We start from the raw sequence: 19,196 nt of genomic DNA, 5'->3' as shown, positions 1-19,196 counted from the left end.
GGCATGTAACACAAACCTCTTGTAACACAAACATGAGAAATAAAATTGGAATAATATTCTTTAAATTGCTTCGTCTTTAATAAAACAAATCTCATATTTAATAATAAAACTAAATTAAAATCAGTTAATATGGTTCCATATGAAGCGTGATTCAAATGACACCGCGGGACTGCATTTCCCAGAATCCAGCGCGGTGTGAATGCCTTCACGCGCTCCTCTGAAATGTTTCGCAGACTCGAGGTGACGCGCTCAGCAGCACATGAGGTACGTGACGTTAACTTTAGCGTTATCACGCGTTTTTTAAACCACTAACGTGTGAACAGCGCTTTGTCAACGCGGACGCAGCTTTGCGTTAGAGTTTGAATGGCGTCGGTTACTCGCTTTGAATGCTACATTAGGAGTGTTTGCTAACAGAAGCTATGGTGCTTTAGCCATGTCGCTAACTGTACGTAACTTCGCACCTACACCTCAAATCCTGCGTTAAAGTGTGTAGCACGTTAGCAGCTAACGCGTTTAGCCTTTAGCTTGTCATGCTAGCACGTGTAGCACTGGTGTGCTAACATGTATCATAACTCCCAGCAGGAGTACTGACACGTAACTGAGGCCATGATGACCAGTCGGGAGGGAAACTGTGTCTGTGTTTAAACCACTAAGAAAAACTATGAAGTTATGATTATTATTATTATTATGATATTTAATCTGATTCTTCTCTGCTTTGTCCCGTTTGTTTTTTCCTTTTTTCCTTTTTGTCTATATGTATATATGTATGTATATGTATACATGTGTGTTCATATGTGTATATGTATGTGTGTGAGTATGTGTCATGTATGCAGATGTCTGTACTTTGTGTGTGTGTATATATATATATATGTGTGTAGTGTCATGTATGCGGATGTCTAAATGTGTGTATGAATGTTTAGTATGTGTATAGGGGGTGTATGTATATTATGTTCTTCCATGTGTTACATTTTGACATGGTGAAAAATAATAAACAGTCTTCAAAACGTACTGATGAAATTACAGTTATTTAATTTGAGTTAACACATGTGATTGAAAAGCATGACCCTGGTTTATCACTTTAAATCCACAGTCACATGTGTCACATTAAAGCTGAAGTAATGACTTCATTATCTGTTATTCTTTATTATCACTATTTTGGTAATAATGCCTTGGAAGTAAATTTTAGGTGAATTGACTTCTGATCAGACATTATTTTACTAACATTTATTTACTTTAATATTCACAGTTCATTTGTCGAAGGTTAAGCAGCTTTGTTATATTTTGTTTCCACAGTAGAAAACTCATCCGCAGTGTGAGAATAGGTCGACTAACAACATTGTTATCTTTGCAGGTTAACAATGACCCCCCACTCAGCGACTGGGTAGCCTGCGACCAGACAATGTCCCCGTGTGGAGCGAGGCAAAGGTCAACTCTCTGTCAGACATGCGATGAGCAGCATGTAGCATTTTAACTAGCTTGTCCCCAACCTGTTGCACAGTTTCAGTCTTCCCAGGCATGGAGAGACCCAGAGGAGTTGAAGGGGAAACCGCAGCCTGATTGAAGTTTCCAACCCAAACAGATAGTTTTTCTACATTTTCTTAGTTTTTTTTTAAAAGAGGAGGAGTTTTGGCCGTCAAATCAAGTCCACACATGCTGATTTGACACGACAAAAGCAAGCCACACTCTGCATCACAGTGTGGTCCACCAGCCGGCTGATATAATGGTTGCAGAGGACGCAGCAGAAAGTGGGGACAGATCGGACGCAGAGAAAGAGATGGACCTGAAAGGGCTGGAATCTGAGGCGGCTGATGGACACCTAGACAAAGATGTGGAGACCGTCGTCTCTGCTTCCGAGGCGCCGTCTCCCTCCGATGCGCCCAAAGAGGAAACCCTGGACCCCAGAACGTGGAAGTGGGCCGTGATATTTTTGTGCTTCTATGGTTTTATGTCATCAATTAGGCCAGGGGAGCCTTTCATCACCCCATATCTGCTCAGCCCCGAGAAGAACTTCACCAGGAAACAGGTCAGTTGTGTCTGCAGTCTAAAATGTGTTTGTGCAGGTACTGTGCTTTCAGCGATGAATGTGAGAATACAGCAGGAAAATGTCCGGAAATTGCAAGTGGGAGGGTTGATGACGTTTCTAACATGCTAGCGAATGCGAAACCTGGAAGAATGCCAATACCTCAGGATGAAGAAGAGGAGCTGTACATGTGGGATATGCAGACGAAGATGTCAGATTGGAATTGTACAAGATTCGAGTGCTTTTGGCGACACAGGGTTGTGGGAGGATAAGAGATGCGGTCCAAACATTACGACTACAGTAAAGGAAAATAAGTGCTGCCACATTTTGAATATCTTTACACTATGAAGTAAACATTGATACAGCCTGTTACGAAAGAGAGACGTCAGACTAAAAGCTGAACTTTGAGACTTTCTCAGCTTTTCCTCTGAGCAGGTGTTACGCAGTCAAATTAATGAGTGCCCTGTTTGCTGATCCATCTTACTGAGGTCCAAGGTCACATTCCTCCAAACTGGGTCAATGAAACAAGTTTGTGAAGGTTTAGAATCAAGGAATGGAGGATTCAGGACTTGTGTGTTAGTTTGTTTGCCAGGCTTTTTTCTCTGATTTGACCGTGACCTCATACCAACAGTTGTTAACCTGCCAAATTGTCATTCAGAGAAAGAGAACGTGTTAAATATTTCCAGCATTTTTGTCTCACTGGCGAAAATAGCAGGAGTTGAAAGCTTCAAACCAGAGAATCCTGGACTGAAGTTTCACCTCAATGTCTGTTTTAATCTGAGTTGGTGATATTGATATTAACACATACACCTTGAAATCCTGCTTTTACCAAACTCTGTGGAATAAGCTGCTCTTGATTAAAGTTTCCTCTCATCTAGTATCTACTACAACTGCAGATATAAAAATGTCATTAACTCATCAAAGTTATCAAACTACAATTTGTTTGGATTTACTTTTTGTTGTAGGATTTAGTGGCGCTGAACAATGAATTTACATATTATATCCAACTGTAAATCGTTTCCGCCTTTTCTAAAGGAGGACGGGGCTTTTTGCTCTCGTGCCAAAATATATAGATTAACACTCGTAACTTTACAAATCTGATTATTCGGTTGCAAGAGCTATACATATAGTATATTCTGGGTTCGCTGCCACAACATTATTACTTCCACTGCTTCAGTATTGGGTCATACATCCCCTTAAATCCCACACACTGGACTTTTTAAATACAATAACATGAAACTAAATTGACAAAAAAAGGACCACACCTTCATCCACCTCCTTGATTTGAGCTTCATTTATTTTTTCTGTTCCCTCCAGGTGACCAATGAGATCACCCCTGTGCTGACGTACTCCTACATGGCGGTGCTGGTGCCGGCCTTCCTCCTGACGGATCTCCTGCGCTACAAGCCGGTCCTCGTCATCCAGGGCATCAGTCTGGTGGTCATTTGGCTCATTCTGCTCCTCGGCACCAGCCTCCTTGAGATGCAGCTCATGGAGTTCTTCTACGGCATCACGATGGCGTGCCGCGTGGCCTACTCCTCCTACATCTTCTCCCTGGTCAGCCCCGTCCTCTACCAGCGAGTGGCCGGATACTCGCGCTCCGCTATCCTCTTAGGAGTGTTCACCAGCTCCGTGCTCGGCCAGCTCTGCTTGTCTCTGGGCAACATCAGCTTCTACACCCTCAACGCCATATCCCTGGGTTTCGTCAGCTTCGGCCTGCTCCTGTCAATGTGCCTGCCGTGGCCTAAACGCTCCCTGTTTTTCAACCAACTGCGGAATAAGGAGCAAAGGGAACTGGCTGCGTCGGCTGCCGCCAAATCCGAACTGGACCAAATGAAGCCTAAAGAGAGTGAGTCATCCTCGGCAGCGGCTCCGTGCTCCGCGTCACGCTGGAAGGATTTCGTCTTGGTGCAGATGCTGTTGGAGGTGAGAAACGTGGTCAAGAAGCCGAACCTGAGGCTGTGGTCCCTGTGGTGGGTGTTCAACTCCACAGGGTACTACCTGGTGTTGTTCTACGTCCACATCCTGTGGAACAAAGTCTACCCCGCCACTGAGAACAAGAACGTTTACAACGGGGGAGTGGAGGCAGCTTCTACATTACTGAGTGAGACATTTTTGGAGCTACAGAATCTAGAATCTTACTAGAATGGTACTTTTGAGGTCTAATCTGTTTCATGTCATGCACATTGTCAGTAGGTGTCAGTTCCACAGTCCTCCATCCTTTTTCATCATGGGGTGCATCTCCAGCTCACTTAATTTATATTTAGATATACAGCTGCCAAATAAAGAGTTTATTTAGTTTAATGTCGTGCACCCAAATCTCAAAGTGTAAGAAAAGCATCATATAAACTGCATTTAGGAGGTTATATAACTCTTACTCTGAAGTGATTACATCAGGCTTAAACATCAAAGTTTGCTCAGTAACCAGCACAAAGGTGACTCCTAACATTACGTTGCAAAATCTGATAGCAGGTTCATGATGAGTAGACAGAAGCGTTTGATGTTAGTTACACATTGATAAGAAATCTCTTGTAAACTCTTAAATAAATTTACTGATAAAAGTGTAAATATATATATATATACTTTGACGGAATGAAATATTTAAACTGTGGGAAAGTAAGTGTGATTTGCACTGAATTGGTCAGTCTGGAAAGTTGTGACTGACGTGTGTCGTTATGCAGGTGCAGCGACGTCCTTCGCGGCGGGATACGTAAAGATCCGATGGAACGTGTGGTCGGAGCTGGTCATCGCTGTCATCACAGCGGTGCAGGCGGGTCTGCTGCTCCTCATGGGCACCACAGACAACATCTGGGTGTGCTACGCTTCTTACGTCCTCTTCAGAGGCTTCTATCAGTTCCTGGTGCCGATTGCCACGTGAGTAAAGTATTTTTAGACTCCATGTATGCAGTGTAGGTTATGAGCCCAAAGTACACGTCAAATAAATTCTTCTCCAACATGCTTCCTGTCATTCTTATCACACTGGTGATTGTTCAAGTGCTTATTTTTCCTTCCTCCATTATGAACTGACTGTGACGTATAGTACACTCTAACTTATATACACCTACTGATTTTGGTTTCAGTCTAACCTTCTGTTCTCTCCGCAGTTACCAGATCGCCTCGTCTCTCACCAAGGAGCTGTGTGCACTGGTGTTTGGCATCAACACCTTCCTGGGGACCATACTGAAGAGCATCATCATCCTCATATTTGCTGACAAGAGGGGCCTGGCACTGGATGTGCAGTCTCAGGTAAAACAGTCTTTTAATAGTGTGGAAGACCCTCGAAGTGTTTTACACAAACAACATGGAGCCTTGGCTGTTACATGTATTAAGATATGCAGAGTTAGTAATTTCCCAGTGTGTTGTAGTTCTTTCGCAATGATACAGATATTAGTACGGTGTTATAAAGCTACAAATAAAACATGATAACTGATCGTCTACATCTCAACTAACACCCTGTACGTAATATCTTAAATACTCCGACCACTTTGAAGTGCTGTCCAAATGTTTTTTTACCGTATGCAGTGTACAAGTGATGGTCACTAACCAAGAACCACATACCATCATGCATTGCGCTCGTGGTGGAGAGACCAGATGTATTTACAAATCTAAATAAGAGCTTCACGGCACAAACTGCGGCAAACAACTTTACTTCTACACTCAAAGATGGTCCTTCAACGAGCTTTTTAACAAAAAAGTATCAATACTATGTATAAAATATACATTGTTGCTGTACTTGTAGAAGTCCTGTACATAGAAGTAACAGGGGGAAGCCTCAGTAAGTGACCGAAATTAAAATGTTCACACTAAAAACTATATACCATCTATTTTGTCAACATAGTTAAGTTTTACGTCCATTTTTGGTTTATTGTCACATAGCAAATCCTATAATTTCGGGGAGTTCTTGTCGCTGCTGTTGACAGTTAACGTAATCAGCCTTTCTCCCAACAATTTCCTGCTTTGACCTGATCGTCGTCACGGCGTCCTCTCAGTCAGTGTTTGATGGAATCATCACCGTGTCTGTATAATCAGATTCACTTTTCCTTTCACAGTTCCTGGTGTTCTTTATTTACTTCGTCCTTATCACCATCGTCTACTTTGTCTGCGCTACTGTGGTCATCATCCGTCACTATAGAAACCAGCCCAGAGAAGGAGGCGTGGCCAACGATCAGGCCTCACCCACAGAGCTCAGTCCCATGGGAGTAAATTCAGAGCCAGAACCTTTTTCTAACGGCAAAAGTGCCCAAGCGTAACGTCGAGAAAGACGTAGCTTAGCTGCTTTCAGACGTGCACCGAGGTCCAGACATTTTTTCTGCCTCGAGTAAAAGTCTGGGAAATGTCCGAGTGAGCCCAATGTGAGAATGGAGCAGGAAAATGTCCAGAAAATTCATAGCGAGCGAGTGGAGGTGTTGATGTCATTTCTAACACGCGTCGGTACAAAACTGGAAGAATTCAAATACCTCAGGATGAAAAAGAAGACACCAACAACAATGTCAACTTGGGAATACAACGAGATTCGAGAGCTTCTGGTGGTAAGCGCCGACGTGTTGTAAATATACACACGTGATCTCCACAGCGGAATTTATACGTCATGTCCTGTCTCGTACGTGCTCCACCCCCTCGCCTCAATGTCTGCTGTTGGTGCTGCATTCTTTACATGTCAAAACGCAAATTCCAGGTAATGTCCGCACCCAATTTTTCGGACATTTAGCGGAGTTCATGTCTGAAATCGTCTCTTGTGATGTCGATGGAGAGGTGCGTTCGCTGCTGAGCCTTAATCATAGAAGTGCCTCATCTTCACATCTCGGGAGAGTTGTGTATTTGTTCCTGTTTGGATGCTGGTTTGTTGTGAGAAGGAAAATCTTCTGACTCTATCTCTGCTTCAGTATAGAGAAAAACCACAAGGGACCATTGATGTAATGGCCAAACTTTAGCTTCTGTTGTATTTTGTATAGGAAACGAACCTGAAGCTGTAACATTATGAGCTGTCCTCTTTCAATTCATTACTGTGTGATCACTAAAATGACTTTTGGATCATTAGCCTTGTTTTTATCATCGACACTCCTGACGCACTTAATGTTAGATAATAACTTTGTTAGTGCCAAATGAAAACAATCGACCACATCAGTATAATTACTCTTTACATATGAATACTTTTCACTTCACATTGTTATAAAATCTGATTATGAAGGGTACTTTCTTACGACTGAGTATTAGGGCCACGTCAAGAAAAACAAAAATCATAGATCTAGGGAATAAAATCTTAACATTACGAGAATGAAGTCGTAATAATGACAATTTTTGTGGGTCCTCGGTACAGGATATATTTTTTTTTAAATACTTTTATTGTTGAAATATTAGGACTTTTTTCTAAAATTATTACCACTTAATTTTTGTAATATTACAGCTTTTTCTCTTTTAAATTATCACTTTATTCTCTTATTAAATCAGACATTTTCTTTGATTTCGTTTCTGAAATTGATGGCTTTTTTTCTCAGTAAATTAAGACTTTAATATGACGTTTTTCAAATTAAATTGCAATTTTATTCTTGCAATATAACTTTATTCTTATTACCCTATTTTAATGTTAGCTTTTCTTTAATGTGACCCTAATGCTCCGTCTGCAGATTTTATGGTGATTTGATTTTTAAATGATTTTTTTTATCTGTTGTAACACTGATAATGTTGATCTTTGACGACCATTTGTAATGTAGAAACATACAGTACAGAATATGTTGAGTAGGAAAAAATCTCATATGAAACTTTATCGCCAGATTGGTTTTCTTCAGTATCTCAGTCAATATTCCTGCTGCTAATTCTCTGCCTGGTACTTATGAGGAGAAGAACCTCAGAGACGAGCTTCACCTCCTCAAACCAGGGTCAAAACTCAGCTATTTTTACAATCAGAAACTGAAGAGGCGCTGGTGTCCGGCCCGAGGGAAACATGGGAATCTAACACACGTTCAGGGTTAGGGTTAGTTGAATACTTCTCACACTAGTTTCTGTTTGTCTCGTTAACTGAGCTTTGACTTTACATTCACAATGTATAGATATGTTTTATTTTGATTGAAATAGTTTCTGAGAAATGATGAAACTGTGAATCTGTCTGAATGCTGTAAAAGGAAAACTGATATTTGATATTACTGATTGTATTCACAAATAAATGACATTTGGTGGATTAAACAATGCTCCTGGATTATTATTTTGATGTTGACCATAATCATTCAATGTTTTATTGCAGAGAAAGTTTGTTTTAATATTTAAGGTCCCACAATGTTTGACTCATGATCCATTTAAAGCCGAATATTCTCTTGTCGCAGTTTTCATCTATTAGTTGTGATGTTTTCAACTCAGATGCTTTTGATTTGAAATGTTTTAGAGCCATGAAGAGGAAAAACAAAATGTTATTGAGCAATAATCCAATAAATAACTCCTCAGTGGTCATGTGACTTCCCTCGGGGGTCCTGAACTCTAGATTGATAGCCACTGCTGTGTGATGCATGTCACATGGGAACGTCACATGTCATGAAGTCCTTCTGTTGTCTATTACTGCCCCAATGGGAAGAACTCTACGTTTCCTACACCATAAATCATTATTCGTCTTTTTCTTGATACTGAATTGTGGATTTTCGCAGCTGAAATAACAAGTTTAAGAAGGGTGTTAAATATTTAAAACTGTTGCTCTTAGTTGATGTGAATGTTGTTTGGTCAGCTGCAGTCCTCCCTCGCAGTGTGAAGACCAAGATCTGCCTGATTCTTGTTTGTTTTCCTGCACTTCTTAGCAGGAGGTCGGGTTTTTTCCCTCGACTGTTTCTGCAGCTGAACGCAGAGACGAGATGAAACCTTCTAAATCTAGTTTTTCTAACGTGCAACAGCCGGTTTCTCTTCCTCCTCTTCTTCCTTCGTCCTTTGAGTGAATAGAGACTCAGCAGATTGTGGATTGTTACATTTAAACCCAATTTAGCTGAGAACAGTTGTTGTTAAATTGAATTTAAAGTATCTGAGAATCAGCAGACGTTTGAGCAGAGGCTGGACAAAGGGAAAAATCACAATCACACGGGAAGAAAATCCAGTTATTTCTCCTGTTTCTCCTAAAATGCTTCTGCAATCATTCAAGCAAATGTTACATAATGTGAATATGAGTGAAATGTGTCGATGTGCTGCCTTCAAGTGGTCAAATCCTGGTATAACATCCACATCTCATTTAATTCTTTAACTTACTTTTGGAAAAAAGACTAGACATGGAAATTCAAAACACGTGATTTGATATTCTGTCAGTTTTATTCAATATAACCTTCATGAAAACACATATCTTCATCTTCATGTTCTCACACAGCAAATCATCAGCAGACAGACTTTAAATATCCCACTGCCTCTGGTTTCGAAATGTCTCGAACCTTTTAAAACTCCCAAAAGTAAATAGAATTAGTGTTTTTTTGTTAGTTGAAATAACAACTTAATATCCTCAGCTTTAAAACGACAAGGAAAAAAGTAAGAAAATGACTTAAAACTCAAAGCAAAACCAAATCTGTTACCTGCTCTAATTTATACATGAAAAAAAAATAAGAGGAAGAGGTTCTTTCATCCTTCTGCATTTCAAAAATAGTCAAGTGGAAAATGGGGAGATTTTTTAAGGTTTCCTTTTCAAGTTTATTCTCGACATTAGCTCGATTTAATTCTCTACATTTCTACATTTCAACTTTATTCTCAATTTGCTAAATTGTGTGTTGGAAAGCTGCAAAACCAAACATTTAAACATCTGTCTTTCAGAACTCAGAGCTTAATATAGAGGGAACATTCAAAGGACAAATGAATAGAGGAGTTAAATAAGATCATGCATTCAAAAACAAGAACAACTGATTGACCTTGAGCTAAAAATCTCCCATATTTAAACGAGTTTGCACACTGGCTGTAGAGGAGTCGGTGGAAAAGGTCTGCACAAAGCCTGTATTGTTGCTGTCGGCCTGAACCAAACAATGACGTCCCTCTTCCACCTTATTGAAAGTCCTGCTGTGCTCTAACGCCACGAGGCTGCGTGATCCACACTAGAAACTACACTCGGCCGCCGGTTTAATGAGGCTGGGGCAGCAGTTGGTGTCAGGTTTGCTGTCGGTCACAGGAAAGCTGCGTTTCCTGGCATTGTCTGAAATCTCTTCTCCAAGCAAACCTCAGGAAGAGCTGAGATCTACTTCAAGTGTAAAACCTTCTCTGTGGCTTTTTAGTCAAATCTGGGATCGTTATTTCTGCACGTTTTGTCCATTTGTCCGTTTATGTCATCGCCGTTTCCTCTGATGGACGATAAAAGGACAGAGGACAGAATCACACACCCGATAAAAACATTACATTTACAGATATATAAACATGTGATTATTTAATCTGTTACCGTCGGTTTGTTCCCTTTCTCGACGAGTCGTTCCATTAGACTCAGCATCTCTTGCTATATTGGTGATATATATAGATTTCAGCTTTTTTTATCATAATGAAAACATTTGACAAACATATAATAAGGGCTGTGGCTCAAACTTACATCCCCTCTCGTGCTTGCTCCAGAAATCTGTAAAGTGCGACAAACAGAATGAATTTCTCTGAATTTAAAGGCATCAATAGGAACAAAGGGCGCGAGTGGTTTGAGTTACTGACCTGCCTCCCAAGGCATGGATTCTGCAGGGGGACGGGGGGGACGGGGACAGACAAAGAAGATGTGACATCACAGAGGCCAGAATATATCGAAAGGAAGTGATGTCATGAGCTTGAATGTGGTTTATTCCAGTCTAATGCGTCAGTTTGGTCTTTTAGTTATAACTTAAACAGATTTTTATCACATTGTCAGCTTGATTGAATCTAAGGGGTCTCATCGACTATATAAAGATTATAAAGACGTTTAACTGAAATCCAACACGAACTGTCAAATATATTTAAAAAACAAGAATCCAAACTTTTACTCACAATACTTTAACATGCTTTTAGTTTGAAAGGTTTGAAAAAATTTCTTACCTTTCTGGAAGAACCACATCCCTACAAGGAAATAAACACAGCGGCCATTACTAAACAAAGCAGGATTCTGTTGCTTCATGCAAAGGTAAACGACAGATAGCCTGTATATAGATTCATACCTGCTTTCCACCTGTGTACGAGAACCAGCAGCAGCACGGCGCCCAGCAGAGAGATGAAGACGATGAGTCCAGTGTTGATATTCAGTTTCCATTCAGCTTCTGGAAGACGACAACAACAGACACACTCATGTTGCTCATGCAGCAGTGACGCACTCTAACTCCTAAACGTCTCTAGAATATAACTCACTCGTCGTGTCGGTGATGAACGGGTTGGCGATGGGTTCGCTGCTCTCCCGACTGACTGGATTTTCCAGCTCGCAGCTGAACTCCTTTACACTCAGACTGTTCTCCTGAGAAATGAGTCATACACTACAAGTTCAACCACGTTTATACTACTCACAAAATGTCATATTATAAGAAATGAATCAGAAAAGAAAACTAGGGCTAGAATCAATGCTTATTTTCATCTTGATCGTTCATTTTTAGTCAAATCAAACATTTTCCAGAACATTTTCCTTTCGCCAACCTCCAAGTAAAATGTCTGGAAAATGTCACAACAAGCGAGTGGGCGAGCGTTAATGTGCAACTGGAAGAAAACAAATATCTCAACAGAAGAGATTCGAGAGATTTTGAAAATAAGAACTGACGCCAGTGTTGATGTGCTGGAAACAAAAATGTGATTACATCACGTCCTGCATGTTCTACCCTGGCTCCTCCCCTCGCCTGTTCTGGACAATCTCCTGCGGCGTTCTCCGTATGTGAAACACAAATTCAAGAAAATACCCGGACCCCATTCTCCGAACGTTGAAAACGTCTGTCGGGACACAAACACTCAGACAACACGAACGCCACCTTTTCAACGTGGTGATCTTTAGAAGAATTCGTCAGTTGGACGTCGTCCGACTTCCAGTTGTAGATGACGAGTTTGACATCTTTGACGTTTCCATCGCAGGTCAAAGTGCAGCTGCTCTTCTCTTCGTTGCAGGATGTAGTTACCGTGGGAACGGGGACTGGAGCTGAACAAAAGAGATGAAAATTTAAAAATGTCCACGTGGTTGATGAACGTCTCTGAACTGTGACTCACCGAGGACGGTGAGGAGAGTGGGAGTGGCCATGACGCTGTTGATTTCCGGTGTGTACAGTTTGCTGTCATTTTGAGTCAGTCCCCTGATTGTCATCGCTCCACTTGAAGTGTTCAGGCTCCCGCGCTCTTTAAAACACACAGTGTTAGTGCAGTAAAAATCCCACAATGCAACTGTCGTACCTCCTAGCGTCAGCGTACCTTTAAAATGACGATAGTAAGTAACATCTGAGTCGGCTGCTTCCCACTGGACGGCGATGTTCAGACCATCTTTCCAGATGATCTTGGTGATGGAACCAGTCACGGAGCCGGAGCCGGGACTGAGGACGACGTCATCGCCCACCTTCTTTTGAAGCTTCAACTCTGCAGCGACTCAAAGAAGAAGCACCGAGTGGCGATTGTCAATTTAAAGCAACACTATGTGAAACTGCTGAGCACCAGCGCCCTCTCTAGTCATGTCTAAGCAATAGCAGAGTTTGGATGTAGCAATGAAACTAAATCAATCTCCGATCAAGAGATTGAACTGAAACACAACTGAACGGTGGAAATTACCCATGATCCCCGGCTTCCTGAACCAAAAGAGCTGCCGTCACAAATACAACAAACTGTTTAGAATTCCACATATTTTAAGTTAATTCAACATTAAGCTGCTGGTATTTTACAAGCAACTGGTTATTATTTAAACCAAGAAATAACTCTAATTATTGATTGATTGATTTTTTTATCACAGTAATTTCAACATTTTTAAGTTTTGGACTTTTGGCTGTAGACAAAAAATAATCTGAAGGCATCCTCTTGGCACTGAAATTACAATTTGCACTATTCTCTTTCTCGATTACCACAAAAAAAAGAGAACAGGACCTGAGTTGAAACAAGAGTTGTTCCGATGTTATATCTCAAAGAAAAAGGTAATATTGTTTTTATTACAAGGAGTGGAGGTTTTATATGTGTAGCTACATATACATCTAATGTTTCTTTCCACATAAATATTTAGTAAAATGCTCCTTTAAAGGTTTTCACTAATGTGAATATAAAAAAACATTAAACATAATGGCGTCATTGAGTTACACTGCAGTTGGAGCCCTGTTTTCCTCCAATATTTGTTTATGTACTTGTAAATAAATCCGGCCGAATTATCTTTTAACAGTTCTTCTTGTACTGTGTACAATTTAATTTACTAAGAACAATCGATAAATAACTTTAATTCTGTAGAAAAAGTTAAAATCGGCTTATTCTAAAGCAAGTTCTGTAAGAAATTCCTTTCCCATGACTCAATTGCACATTCGACATCAGGATCTGGTTAGAATGTGTTTTTCTTATCACTATACGAATGAGATCAAATCCCTCATACACTTTGCTGCTGACAGTGAACATGAGCTGCTGCCTAAACAACACAGTGTACACACGGCTTCATACTGGGTGCGGTCAGTGACTGTGGGAAATCCCAGTGGAGCGACGCATCCTGCACAAAAACACCCAGAGAAATCCAATGTAATCCAGAAAAAGGGGCATTTTTCAACACATGGAAGTAAATGACAGGACTCACCAGCCTGTGAGGACACGAGAGCCAACAGGGCTGCAAGCGCACACACAATCTGCCACATCTTTTCTTCTCCGTCTCTTCACACAGCCAGAGACCAGTTCAAATCCACACCTCTACTGGTCTGCGGCCAGAGGAACATGTCCGCTTATGTCATGTCAACGATGAAAAAGATACATTCAAGCTCATAATAATAAATCAGTTCATTGCTGCGAGGCGGAGCAGAGAGGTGGAAGAAAAGCAACAGGGTCAAAGTGAAAGTAAATGAAACCTCAGCTCAGACTCCGCCTCCGCTGTCATCGCCACAAACACTATTTATAATCCTGCCAAACCGGTTTCTCATCTGCATTACCATATTAAAAAATATATGGGTCTATAATAAATACTATTATCTATTGTACAATAATAAAAATCTGAAAATATTTCAGTTAGACTATAAACTCATGCTACTCTATGTTGTATTAGGTTTTGTTTCTTAAATTATGTATATTTTTATAAATGCACAATCCAAAGTGGAAAATCCGGATGTTGCTGCTGCAGCCAGAAAACATGAAGGCCTTAGTAAATCTCTGAAAATATAAATAAAGAAAAAGTGCCACTTTGCTGCCACCTACTGTCCAGAAAACTATATATATAAAATATATATAAAACATAAATGGAATAAAAACTAATATATACAACTGTAAAACAGAATATGAACCGTGTGAACATATCTTCTGTAAAATCCCTTTGAATAAATCAAATGCAGAAATTAGTCACGAAGGTTGTTGGACGAGAACTTGTCATCCTCTTGTTAGCATGTTTTATTTCTTGACGGACGATACACTTTGGACCTTGATTTTCCAGGTCTGACTAATCCAGAGCCTAATAAAATACAAATGTGCTGAATAGTTTACGGATGAGGATGCTCAGGATTTATTGAATCCAATCAACAGACAAAATGATAAAGGGTTTCAACATATTCCATGAACAATAAATCTTACACTCATTTTTAAAGTGAGTCACAAAGCCTGACGATATGCTAGAAAACAAAGGTTGAAAATGCATTTGGAAACAACACATTAACACAAACAGTTACAGGAACAGTGCTAAAGCAGCTGAGCGTGTCATCATTCGGCCTGTGCTCCCTCCTCTGCAGCCAGAGGCTCCAGCTGCAGCCACAGGCCTCCCTCGGCCCGCAGGACGAGCTGGGGGAGGCGGCGGACGCCTCCGGAGCTGGTGCCCAGTTCAGGGTTCACCCCCGGGGTCAGGCGGAACCTGAGGAGGGTCAGCGCCACGACGACCCGCAGCTCTGCCAGGGCGAACTTCTGACCGATGCAGTTCCTGTGAATACACACACACACACACACACACACACACACACAGATGAATTTCTTGGCTGTGTCAGGTCTTATTTGTTCTGGTTTGAAAAGTGCACGAGGAGCCTTCACCTGGGGCCTGAGGAGAAGGGGATGAAGGAGTGAGACGCTCGACCTTTTGCGTTGGACGGGTCAAAACGCAGAGGATTAAACTCCTGCCAGAGGGAATCAATCACACGGGTTAAACATGACAGAGATGAATGAAGGTGAAAACAAAGTTCTGTTCGTCTCTCACATGTGGGTTCGTCCAGACTGTTGGGTTGTGGTGGGTTCCATAGATACTGACCAAACAGATGGCACCTGGGGCACATTTACACAGACAAAGACGCTGAGTTGAATGTACCTTTACTTTTCATCTCTGGAAAGGTCACACACACATACACAGTCTGCAAATGAAGGCTTCTCAACATCTGTTTCAGAAGTCCGTCCGTCTCACCCTCTGGAACTGTGCGCCCCCCCGGCAGCTCCATGTCCTGGGTGTACTTCCTGGTTACGGCCTGAACAGGGGAGTGGAGTCGAAGGCTCTCTCTGATGCACATGGTGGTGAAGCTGAGGTTGGACAGATCTTCCCTTTATACAGAGAGACAAGTGAACACATGTTGATACATATTCACAGTTTCAGCTGCACTTGATAAAACAGGGGTTGGACATGTCCTATACGGAGACTCTCTGACCACTCAAGTCCACGTCCATCTCGTCCTTGCATCACTTCCATCACTTCCTGCCTGCACTGCTCCTGGTAGTCGGCATGGCGCGCTAGGTTGTACAGCGTCCAGCAAATCGCACTGGCTGTTGTGTCGTGACCTTTGGGGGGAAAATGGGATTCAACCTTCAAGTGTCAGGATTTCTCTTCCGTCGCAAGAGGATTTTAGACGAAAGGAACAAACTATCTGAGACTAAGGAATTTAAAACAAGGGTGGTAAAAGGCCCTGTTGGTCGTACTTACATGTATAAATATATTTTGTACTGTATTTAGCATTTACATTCATCCTGTAATTAACACTTGTGGCCACAGAGGCCGCTGTTTAGTAAAAGTTACTTTGCCTCACCGGCAAACATGAAGGTGTTGGCCTCCGCCTGTATCTCCTCGTCTGTGAGGCCTTGTCCATCCTCATCCTGCAACAACACACAAACCATAGTAAATGAAGACGGACGAGATGACGGCTTCCCAAAAACGTCTTGATCGCCCCCTGGTGGCTGTCTGCAGTATCGCTCATAAATCCCGCCTCTTTTATTTAGTCGTTTGATGCTATAAAAACGGTGTCTTTTACCTTTGACAGCAGTATGAGGTCCACGAAGTCCTTCCTGCTCTGTAACACGGTGGTGAAATCAGTGTCTGTCTCCCTCTGCTGGCTGATGAGGGCACGGCGCTTCTGAACCACGTCCCTCGTGAACCTGCAAACATCAAGTTTTCGTCACTATAGGATTTGATAGAATACCATAAGGTACTACAGAGTGTTATACATTACTACATGTTACTGCAGAATACCCCGTGCATGTACTGTACCTGTGCACAACACTTAAGGCCTGTTTGAATTGTTTTCCCTGCTGTGTTTTCCAGTAAATCCAGTCCCAGTGGTGTAAAATCTTTTGGCGGCGCTCGATGATCAGGTCACTGAGCTCCACTATGGCCGACACGTACTCGCTGCTGGACCTGGAGAAGAGATGGTTTTAAAATAGAAATACAAAAGTCGAGTTTGTGAAATGGCGACGTGGTAAAGCGGGTGTCCTCACTCCTGACAGTTGCTGTTGTAGCTAAATGCACATCTGAGTAAACTGTCCAGAGTCATCAGAGTGACATGGTCGAACATCTCCAGGTTGGTGCGGCCCTCTGCCACCAGGCGGTGCCATTTACCCTGAAACACAGAGTGGTAGCAGATGTGTGTTTTTTACACAGTTATATGTGTGTTGTGTGTATTCTGTGCATGTGGCTCACATGCATGGTGTTGGTCGAGGTGTTGAACGTGGTGATGTAGCTCTTCAGGATATCGAAATGAAACGCAGGAGTGAGCAGCCGCCTCCTGCGAAACCACTCCTCCCCGTTACTTATCAACAGACTCTGTCCTGGGACGTCAGGGAGACACAGTGGGGAGGTGAGGGCGACAGTTACAGGACAGTAGTTACCGTAGACTGTACGTTAAGATGGACGACACGACTGCTCCCCAAAAGTGAAGCCAAAGTGTCTTGATTGCCCCCTAGTGGCTGGCTGCAGTATAGGGCATAGCGGATGGGACATGGATCGAGCTAAGGTCAAAGTAAACGTCAAGTACATTTATCTAAAAGATTTCTTCGGCTTCCATGTTTTTATACAGTTAAAGGTAGTTGCATACAGCAATGGGAATCACCATCGTCTGACTTAGTTACCATTAATTTATAAGTCTCCACAGTTTTTACAATTTAATAACTTGACTTTATTAAACAAAAAACTGTCAAACTCAATCCTAAATGGTTTTTCAATGCCAAACTCAAATGAGCTGTGAAAAACTCACCAAGCCATGGACGCAGGTGACCGTAGATAAGCTCGTCTTTCATTGTAATACTGCCTTAAAGGACAAAAAAGGAGGATTAGCAAGCATTAGACAAATCTTTGGGAAATGTGGTTTTCTTTGGATTATTCTGGATTTGTTTGCCATATTTAAATCTAATTTGACTGGTAACCTTCGATTGTGTAAACCTACCGGGTGCCATGAGCAGAGGTTTGACGTAGTCAGGGTGGAAGACTCGGACCAGGTGATAAAAAGGACCCAGGAACCAGCTGCAGGAGTGTTTGTACATCTGCACCAGGTCGTCCACCTGGAGGAGACCTTCCTCCGTGCTCTGCATCTGAGGCACAGAAACATCACTTGTTATTTTATCTGTAAAGATGAACTAAATCTTATTTATGTCTTTTAAAATGAGATCATTGTCAATCTAACTTTAAAAGGTGAGAAAGGTTTGGTGGGTGAGTTTAAAGGAAATGCATTACAAAGAGGAGATTTAGCAATATTCACGTTTTGAAACATCCCGTGTCTCACTGAGAAATCTGCACATTTCCTGAAGTGTAAGACATCAATATGAGAGCTGATAAATGAGTCTATTCATGCATGTTAGTGTGTGTTTCTCCTTGGTGTGTGTGGGTCCTACCTTGCCCAGGTGGCCTATCAGCCAAGAGTCTGCATGCGGCCTGCTGAAGCCTGACAGTCTGTGTGTGAACCAGGCGTGACGAGCCAACAACCTCACCGTCCACACCACGGCCAAGGCAACCAGCCCTGTACCGGCTGCACACAGGATCTGACAGAGGCCGGCCCAGCTGAGGACCTTGGAGAGGACACCCTGGAGGACAGACATCCTGGGACAGAGCGAGAGGTCTGGTGTGGCACCGACAGTGGCTGTGTTCACAATGAGAAGTTTGGTGATGTTGAAATCAAGCGTTCCAACCGTCACTGAGGTTATAACAACAGGAAGCACTGTTCTTGTGTGATGAAGGAGTTGGATGTCACACACACACCGTGACACACAGGGAGGGTCAGGACAGAGTTCATTATTTATCTCACAGCAGCTAAAGTGCAAATAAAGGTACCGGCTCCAATCACAAGAACTTTATCCTCCGTCCCAATAGAAAACAAAAAAGGATGATGCATTGGCCGGGAATCGAACCCGGGCCTCCCGCGTGGCAGGCGAGAATTCTACCACTGAACCACCAATGCTTGGGAAATGTGCCGTGACAGCGCCAAATACTGGCTGACTGCGGTATTGTTCGCCAAATGTTGTAAATCATATCAAAGTGTGCCACGGAAATAATAATAAAACATGCTAGTATAATAATATGCCAGTAATAAATGATATATATATATATGTTAAAATAAATAATATTACTGGCAAGGGTCCCCCTTTTGTTGACGTTACGTGCACTCTACGGTTCGATTCCCGGCCAGTGCAACACGACTGTTTAGCTAAACGGCCCTAAACCGTTTCCCATTCATCTCTATGGTAGTGCTAAACCACCATGGACGTAATGCCCCTCCCAGCCACTGAACATTGTGGCGCTGTTCCCGCTTCCTCTCCTCTCTTCCTCGTCTTTTCCACTCCAGTGACTGAAGAACAAGAGACCACAGCAGATGCAGCGCATTGCTTCTTAATTGAAGTCGGTGTTATATTTTGCCTGTGC

At 42.1% G+C, this 19,196-nt stretch overlaps 3 protein-coding genes and 1 non-coding gene across 6 annotated transcripts; 1 reads left to right on the top strand and 3 right to left on the bottom strand.

Annotated features, from left to right (window-relative positions):
• The first annotated feature begins 178 nt into the window (after positions 1 to 178).
• slc19a1 (solute carrier family 19 member 1) lies at positions 179 to 8,200 on the top strand. 2 transcript variants are annotated; one of them, XM_035150342.2, is made up of 6 exons: positions 179 to 264; positions 1,352 to 2,023; positions 3,338 to 4,124; positions 4,702 to 4,894; positions 5,125 to 5,266; positions 6,070 to 8,200. In XM_035150342.2, the coding sequence occupies exons 2-6, from the start codon at positions 1,721 to 1,723 to the stop codon at positions 6,268 to 6,270; spliced, it is 1,626 nt and encodes a 541-aa protein (XP_035006233.1). In that variant the 5' UTR covers positions 179 to 264; positions 1,352 to 1,720; the 3' UTR covers positions 6,271 to 8,200. The 2 variants fall into 2 exon arrangements, with proteins under 2 accessions (XP_035006233.1, XP_035006234.1); XM_035150343.2 differs by lacking the exon at positions 179 to 264 and adding an exon at positions 296 to 445.
• A 1,079-nt stretch (positions 8,201 to 9,279) lies between these two features.
• LOC118103420 lies at positions 9,280 to 13,969 on the bottom strand. 2 transcript variants are annotated; one of them, XM_035150344.2, is made up of 11 exons: positions 13,698 to 13,969; positions 12,353 to 12,523; positions 12,155 to 12,280; positions 11,923 to 12,086; positions 11,318 to 11,420; positions 11,131 to 11,229; positions 11,012 to 11,032; positions 10,658 to 10,678; positions 10,545 to 10,571; positions 10,401 to 10,454; positions 9,280 to 10,305 (listed from the first exon to the last, which is right to left on the bottom strand). In XM_035150344.2, exons 1-11 carry the CDS (start codon positions 13,753 to 13,755, stop codon positions 10,286 to 10,288), a joined length of 864 nt encoding a protein of 287 aa, XP_035006235.1. In that variant the 5' UTR covers positions 13,756 to 13,969; the 3' UTR covers positions 9,280 to 10,285. The 2 variants fall into 2 exon arrangements, with proteins under 2 accessions (XP_035006235.1, XP_035006236.1); XM_035150345.2 differs by having other exon boundaries at positions 12,353 to 12,514.
• A 486-nt stretch (positions 13,970 to 14,455) lies between these two features.
• On the bottom strand, positions 14,456 to 18,446 carry LOC118103677 (cytochrome P450 4F3). Its single transcript, XM_035150838.2, has 13 exons — positions 18,173 to 18,446; positions 17,728 to 17,872; positions 17,539 to 17,592; positions 16,986 to 17,113; positions 16,784 to 16,905; positions 16,557 to 16,703; positions 16,321 to 16,444; positions 16,099 to 16,165; positions 15,724 to 15,853; positions 15,486 to 15,619; positions 15,285 to 15,349; positions 15,122 to 15,204; positions 14,456 to 15,014 (listed from the first exon to the last, which is right to left on the bottom strand). The coding sequence occupies exons 1-13, from the start codon at positions 18,374 to 18,376 to the stop codon at positions 14,801 to 14,803; spliced, it is 1,617 nt and encodes a 538-aa protein (XP_035006729.2). The 5' UTR covers positions 18,377 to 18,446; the 3' UTR covers positions 14,456 to 14,800.
• A 218-nt stretch (positions 18,447 to 18,664) lies between these two features.
• On the bottom strand, positions 18,665 to 18,735 carry trnag-gcc. The gene has a single exon. It is a non-coding gene; the product is annotated as a tRNA-Gly (tRNA).
• Positions 18,736 to 19,196: the final 461 nt, after the last annotated feature.

This window comes from Hippoglossus stenolepis, chromosome 24, assembly GCF_022539355.2.
Source record: "Hippoglossus stenolepis isolate QCI-W04-F060 chromosome 24, HSTE1.2, whole genome shotgun sequence".
Taxonomy (NCBI): Eukaryota; Metazoa; Chordata; class Actinopteri; order Pleuronectiformes; family Pleuronectidae; genus Hippoglossus; species Hippoglossus stenolepis.
The sequence above is the reverse complement of the archived record's forward strand: the minus strand, read 5'-3'. Positions and strand labels throughout refer to the sequence as shown.

Coding starts and splice junctions, on each gene's coding strand:
- slc19a1 (XM_035150342.2), top strand. CDS start 1,721: ATGGTTGCAGAGGACGCAGCAGAAAGTGGGGACAGATCGGACGCAGAG. Junction 4,125..4,701: donor GGCAGCTTCTACATTACTGA/GTGAGACATTTT, acceptor GTCGTTATGCAG/GTGCAGCGACGTCCTTCGCG. Junction 5,267..6,069: donor CACTGGATGTGCAGTCTCAG/GTAAAACAGTCT, acceptor TTCCTTTCACAG/TTCCTGGTGTTCTTTATTTA.
- LOC118103420 (XM_035150344.2), bottom strand. CDS start 13,755: ATGTGGCAGATTGTGTGTGCGCTTGCAGCCCTGTTGGCTCTCGTGTCC. Junction 11,033..11,130: donor CGTACACAGGTGGAAAGCAG/GTATGAATCTAT, acceptor ATTTCCTTGTAG/GGATGTGGTTCTTCCAGAAA. Junction 10,679..11,011: donor GATGTGGTTCTTCCAGAAAG/GTAAGAAATTTT, acceptor GTCCCCCTGCAG/AATCCATGCCTTGGGAGGCA.
- LOC118103677 (XM_035150838.2), bottom strand. CDS start 18,376: ATGTCTGTCCTCCAGGGTGTCCTCTCCAAGGTCCTCAGCTGGGCCGGC. Junction 17,873..18,172: donor TGATAGGCCACCTGGGCAAG/GTAGGACCCACA, acceptor TCTGTGCCTCAG/ATGCAGAGCACGGAGGAAGG. Junction 15,205..15,284: donor CAGTCTGGACGAACCCACAT/GTGAGAGACGAA, acceptor TCCCTCTGGCAG/GAGTTTAATCCTCTGCGTTT.